The sequence below is a fragment of the Cibotium barometz genome, chromosome 3, assembly GCF_041138505.1.
Source record: "Cibotium barometz isolate CiBa-2024 chromosome 3, ASM4113850v1, whole genome shotgun sequence".
NCBI lineage: Eukaryota > Viridiplantae > Streptophyta > Polypodiopsida > Cyatheales > Cibotiaceae > Cibotium > Cibotium barometz.
Genome location: NC_141048.1, coordinates 3,522,719 through 3,529,462, shown reverse-complemented (window position 1 = coordinate 3,529,462; position 6,744 = coordinate 3,522,719). Strand labels below are relative to the sequence as shown.

The window sequence follows — 6,744 nt, the reverse complement described above, 5'->3', positions numbered from 1 at the left end:
ATCTCTTAATATTCTATGATTTTTTAGGATAATTTATATTTGATGTGAAATGAAAACTATACGGGAATTCACTTATGTATGTGTGTCACATTAGTTTAGTGGAGGTTTTGAATGTACATTTTTGGGAAAATTTTATAAAATGTATAATTACATAAGAGATTTTTTACTTCATATTTAAAAATAATTAAAAGTACGTATAGAAAAATACTCAAAATTAATAGATAAGGAATTTTAAAAATTATGTATTTTTCTTTACATAGTTGTATGTATAGAAAAATACCCAAAATTCATTATAAGGAATTTTTAAAATACCCCTTCAAGTCATGCGATGTATATAATTTCAAAAAAGTGATCGCTCCCCTCGCTCAAGTGATTACCAAGGCTCTCAAGATTGTCTTTATATGTTATGGAAAGCCTATGGGTAGGCATATGCACACATATGCATATGGCCAGCCTAGGCATATGCATAGACTTGCATATGGAAGCATATGCAAGTCATATGCCTAGTCAAGCCTAGAAAAGCATATGGAAGCATATGCAAGTCATTTTCTTACCATCCTTCTTGGAAGGTCTACTTTTAAATTGGTTCAAGAGTATTGAACCATTGTCACACATTCACAATCGGCATAATATCGCCAAGGTGCTTTTTATAAGAAAGACTTTTCGATCAACATGCATCAATGCTATACATGGTTCAAAAAAGTTCATATCCATTAAAAGGAAGCTACTTGAAAAAAAATTCATATCCATTAAAAGGAAGCTACTTGAAAAAAAAGCACTAGCATAAGCATAATGAAGAACAAAATTAAGCCCAAGTGTTTTATGTCACTAGCTACAATGATCACTCTGCATCCCCATCCAAAGCTTTGGCATCCAATGTTGCTTGCATGGAGCGTTTTTTGGTAGCTGCGGACCGTGGAAAAGGAAGAGCACTATTTTCTGTATATGCTTTTCTCCCAAGAGGACGCTCAATGAATGGTCTTGCTCGTTGTATAGAATTTCCAAAACCATCTTGTACAATCTGAAAATTCTCAGCAGGATGCAATGCTCCATGCTCGTCCCTTGCTTGCACCTCTTGCATTTGAAGCAATAACCTTTGCATTAAGGCATCAAAATGTGCTTGTAAGCTTGGTTTTCCTTCCACCATGTGTACAATGCGCTCATAGCAATCTGTCGCATTAGGCTTCTTCGCATTTGGCTCTTGAGTACCTTGTTGAGAATGGTCTACATTCCCAATGCTATGAGTCTCCTCCATGACAGAAATACAATTTGAGCCAATACATGTGTCATGGCCATTGTCATACAACTCTAAACACCTACCAATGATAGTATTTAAAACCCTTTAGTAGCATGACCTTTACTTGGTGCTTACACATATTGTCCTTTAGTGCACCATCCACAATTACAACAACCCCAATCACAATCGGCATTATACACAATGTAATGGATCTTGGCGCCCGAGAATTGACTTTTTACCTTTGCCATAACCCTTGTGCCTTCATTAAAAAATAGTACATCTCCATCTGGGATGCTCTGAGCTCTTTCCAATGAATGCTCAATCAATCTTTTTATGGCTTTATTTATGACAAAGCCACCCTTCTTTGCCTCATCTATATACCAAAAATACGACAAACATGCCGTCATAAGTTTGTGCAAAAGCCAATCAATTCTACGTCCCCATATGTACTTCTTGCCACATAAGAAACGAGACTTTAAAGTAGCATGATATGACTCGATAGCTCCATTTGTATCTTGATTTGCATGCGGAAGCATCCTCAAGCTTCTTGCCCACATCTCTACAAAAAGATAAGGCCCAGGTGAGTACTAATGCATAAAAAGTACATTAGGTTTCAATGATGTATTAAAGCTTCAATCAAACTTTTAACTTCTTAAGCTTAGAAGGTTGAACTTACCAACTTTTGAAACCCAATAAGTACGGAAATATTCAATAAAGACCTCCTCATGTGAAAAGTCGGCCAAGAACTCCAATACACTATCTTTTATATTGTCTATGGCAATGGCCTCCGAAGCTCCCCCTTGGACACGCATGTTCATGATTGCACCTAGGTGTCTAAACATGATAGCTCTAACTTTCCAATCTTGTACCTTCTTCACTAAGTGCTTCAACCAACTTCGACGAACGTGCCATAAACATAAATAAATTGGTATGTTGAATACCACCCTATTTTCAAGATTGCAATAAATTAGAAATAAAAGTTTAGCTAGTTTGACAAAGAGAAAGAGATAATACTTTGTGAGCAATAATGTGGACATGCACATGATTTACCTGATGGCATTTATCTCGGCGGTTGCATCATCAACAAGAAAGGCATTTGGATCCCATGATTTGTTGTAGTCAAGTATTTTATTGCGAAGACTTGTAAGCCATTGGACAATAGTGTCCGTATTAGAGCTTGATGTTATGATCCACGCAACTGGGACTCCATTTTGATAGTTATCAAATACTAGCACAGTGTAGAGTTGGAACTAAACAAAAAATATTCAATGAGATAGAATCTTAACATTTCTACATATAAAGTAGCATAAAAAAAGTACATATATACTACATGCGTACCTTGTAAAAGTTTGTTCCAAACGTTGAATCCATTGATATGACCCCATTGTTGCCATGTGTGTTGAGCTTCTCAAGTTGCCAATGTGTTTGAATACCTAGCACAAATGGCTTATTGTTTGTAGCATCCATCTCCGCATAGTAGAAGACATCTTGAGAGTGTTGTTGTGTCCACATGCGAACACTTTGGGCATCACTAGAATGTAGCTCATGAGTACTACTTGCATGCTTCCTAGCAATAAGTGATAGGAAATCATCTCGTGACAATGTATAGCTAGGATTGTTTACTTTTTTTTTGTGAACAACTTGAATATGTGCCTCATGCACTTGCATTGGAGTGTAACGTTTGCAAAGCATTTCAAAGACCCATGATTTTATTTCCAAAGAGAGCCATGGTGCAAAGGATAGGTTGTGGCCCAAAGTTGCCTTGATGCCTTCTTTGTGACAAAGCTCATCATTCTCATCAACATGATGCATTTGAATATAGCGAATGCAAGCTACATCTTCTAATAGATATAATCTTTTTACAAAGAAATGACATTGACAACCACACATGCGAGTGCCTTTTACACAACCTGGACGGCTTCCTTTCCCTGTCTTTGGTGTCTTTTCATTGCGAGGAACCATGATCTCCTTTCCACGCATATCTTTAGGACCATAAGCACACCAAAACAAAGTCTCCTCTAAGTAGCTATCAAGAGTTGGTTGCTTTAAGCTACCCTTTTCATGCCTTCGCACGGATTGCCGCCTAAAATTTGTTTCTGCATCTGTAAGAGACTCTTCTCCTTTTAAAAAATCTGTTAAGCGATCCCAGTGAAAATAGGCTACTCGAACATATCCATATATAGACTTTTCACACTTTTTATCGGTCCATTGTAGATGATTAGCATTGAAAGGACCCAGCGGTGGATATTGAAGGTGGATCCTAGTGTCCATTCTACACACACAGAGACCAGAAATCCTAGTAAAAACCTTAGATTTTTTTAACACATAAATGAAAAACATGAGCTCCTGCATACTTATGTGAATCTAATGTGGAGGTCTCCCTTAGTGCATCCCTTGGCTCATTCTTTCTATTGTTCGATAAAAAAATATCTCGACATACTTAGTGCTCCACCTTAGTGCTCGTAGATCAAACAATATCAGCAAGCTTATAAATATTCATATATATATATATGAATATATATATATATATATATTATAGGCTTCAAAACTTGGGCGGTACAAATAGCATTTACAATATATACTCAAATGGGCGGCATACAATCAATGCATAGAACCCCGACATTCTTTGAAGGCTCTCTCCCCCTCCCTCTCTCTCTCTCTCACACACACACACACACACCCCTTAAACACCTTAAAGCAATGTAATCAAACACCTTCAACCAGAGAGATGACAGAGCACAGCCTTACTTGGTGAAATGAAGGGAACTCCGCTTGCAAGTGTAAGAGTGCCAGCCTGCACAAAAACAAGAGTTAGAGAAACGAGAGAGAGAGAGAGAGAGAGAGAGAGAGAGAGAGAGAGAGAGAGAGGGGGGGGGGGGAATCATTGGCCATTACAGCTATTTAGAAAAGCAGTAGTACACAACAAGAATGGAAATGGTGTTCGATTGCTTTTCCTAAAAGCTCCAGGCTGCACGCCATATGCCATGAACATTTTTGCAAGCATCGAATCGAATATCTCTTAGTGCAGGTTTTAACCATGCCTGATCATCATCGCTCACACTAGAGTCACCACTGTGGACTATAGCAACTCAACCCTATTGCTTAACAAGCACCATTGGAGAACAGCAGCAACTATCATTGCTTTTCAGGCTCATCTGGTAACCGTCTGCACTAACTACACAAAAAAATAAATAAATAATACAACAAATTTCGATTCCAACAGCGCTTCATCTCCTCACCTCCTGGTGAAAGGAGATGGTGAAATGCAACAGGTCTAGCACCTTCTCTTGCAATGCAGTCCATGAAGAACAGGTCCGCAGGGAAGGGCGGGAACCAGAATTGGGGTTCTTCTGTGGCCTCCTTTACAAGTGCGTTCACAGGAAAGCTCATCTCAGAGCATCACAGGAAATCTTACCATCAGGGGTGGGGATTGGCTGGAGGAGTAAATGCTAATGCAGGCGTACAGGTAAGCGTCGCTGAGCTGGCATGAGAGGGGGTAAGCGTCGCTGAGCTGGCTCCGTGTGTAAAGTGTTTCGTGCACTCCCCCGCTCTACAGGACAAGGGGGAGTGCGCGAAATATATCCCCACCCTGCTTGCATTAGCCAGTGAGAATTAGGCGGAGCTCATCCATGAGTTGGTCCTAGAAACGGCTTAGCTTGTCTTGCAGGCTTCGGGGAGGTCCGCCCCAGACGCTAGTTGAAACGGGTGTGCCCTTTTGTTCCGAGCTCACCACCTTGATGGCGACGACGCTAGTTGCTCTTGCTGGACTTCTGGAGTGTTTTGTATCCTCTGGGGTGCAGGCACACAAGAGGTGGTACTTTGACTTCGATAGTAGTAGTTGCAGCTATGTTTGTCAATCACAGGCCTTATACCCCAGGGAATAGTAGAGTTAGCAGCTGGCCCAGCTTCATATGTGTGTTTCTCTTTTGTAAGCGTTGGCCTCTTTGATTCCTAGCCACTACTGCACGTCGGCGATATCGGTGATGATGCTAGAGAAGGGATCGAAGGTCACCATGGCTCTGGGAGTAGAGTAGGTGGCGTGCGAGAGAGAAGGGAGAAGGAAGTTGCAGGCAAAAGGTTGTGGCTTTGAGCAAGAAGACGGACTGCATGATGGAAACAAATAGATACACAAGAGTTAACTAGAGTTTGCGGTGATTTAAAAAGAGTTACATGCATGATTACTGCACAGCTGCCAAATAATCATGATGTGGCTGCATCACATCACTCAATGCCCGAGACGAATCTTCGATGATTGTTCGGAGAGGGGTGCCGTCATTAAAGTGATGGATGCCCAAGTAGTGGGTTAGTGGCACCAATCATTAATGAATACAATGGATGCCCAAGTAGTGGGTTAGTGGCACCAATCATTAATGAATACAACGGCTAGGATCATTAGAGATGGTTGTGAAGATTCTTGCTAATTAGATTGACCACATGAATCTAACAATAAACGACTTGAGGACTGCAACTCATATGGAAATATTTCTTGTATAGAGAAATTATGGTCTTGCTACATAATCCTAAATGGTTCCTCTTCTTGAGGTTATAGATTTGAACAATGGGACGCCATCTAGTTTCTCGGTGTGAGATGAAGATGTGTCTAAAGACCTCCTATATGGTCTTTTCAAGTGGATTAAATGACCTAAACCACTGACCTACTTTGCCTTCAAAAAAAAAAGTCCAAAAAATTTGAAGTGTGGATACGAGGGTTAGGGTGAGGTCCGGTTAGGGTTCATATGTATGGTCATCCTACGCTCAGGCCCTGGTGGGGGCCTCCCCCATAGCAAAACCAAGGGGGTTTGGTTCAGGCACCCCCAAACCGACTTCTAGGCAATCAAACCTAAGTCACGTCGCTCCTCAAGTGAAAGGCTCATCGCCCCAAATTAGGCCATCAATACATGAAATGTAAGTTCAAGTGGAGGGCTCGACATCCCAGGTGCATCCATCAACTCAAGGTATGCAGGGGGCCTAGCAGTTTTGTCAGTCGAGAGCCGGGATATCATGCACAGGAAAGCCACCATGCACCCCCTCCTCTGCATGGGCAGCACCACTTGGCATCTACTTAGGTTTAGATAACCTAACAGTCGAGCACTTCCAACCTTCTTCGAGGCCGTCGCTAGATTTTCATAGTCTTCAACCCAAGTATGGCCTTCCAAAAGCGAGAACACCCAAGGTGGAGATAGAATCGGACACAAAAGAACCATCAGATTCCTCTCTGAGAAGCGACAGAATCTCCCCCACTCTGGAGGTGGACGTGATCTGGCGAATCAACAAGGTTCTCACAAGGGCAAATTTCTAAAGCTGCAGAGTAAGGCGAATAAGTGGAGCTATTCTTACCATGCAAGAGCGGTAGTGGGACTATATTATGGACCTAGACCACCAGTAGAGTTCCAATGCTCCTAGATTAGAAACAATTGGAATGTGAGGGACTAGGAAGTAGAAAAAACGTAATTCTTTCCTAATAACTACTATTGCTAGTTGTTTAAAAATGAACAAATGGTCCTTAA

General features: G+C 41.1%; 1 protein-coding gene across 1 annotated transcript; it reads right to left on the bottom strand.

Moving 5' to 3' along the window:
• Positions 1-841: 841 nt before the first annotated feature.
• Positions 842-3,049, bottom strand: LOC147639618 (uncharacterized). The gene is made up of 5 exons (XM_086782007.1): positions 2,576-3,049; positions 2,288-2,487; positions 1,914-2,182; positions 1,436-1,796; positions 842-1,316 (listed from the first exon to the last, which is right to left on the bottom strand). Exons 1-5 carry the CDS (start codon positions 3,047-3,049, stop codon positions 842-844), a joined length of 1,779 nt encoding a protein of 592 aa, XP_086638133.1.
• Between the last annotated feature and the right edge of the window lie 3,695 nt (positions 3,050-6,744).

What these genes read in the sequence shown, in the direction of transcription:
- LOC147639618 (XM_086782007.1), bottom strand. Translation starts at nt 3,049, where the DNA reads ATGCATCATGTTGATGAGAATGATGAGCTTTGTCACAAAGAAGGCATC. An exon ending in GCCGAGATAAATGCCATCAG is followed by an intron (nt 2,183 to 2,287) that starts GTAAATCATGTG and finishes TCTTGAAAATAG; the next exon opens with GGTGGTATTCAACATACCAA. An exon ending in TTATTGGGTTTCAAAAGTTG is followed by an intron (nt 1,797 to 1,913) that starts GTAAGTTCAACC and finishes ATCTTTTTGTAG; the next exon opens with AGATGTGGGCAAGAAGCTTG.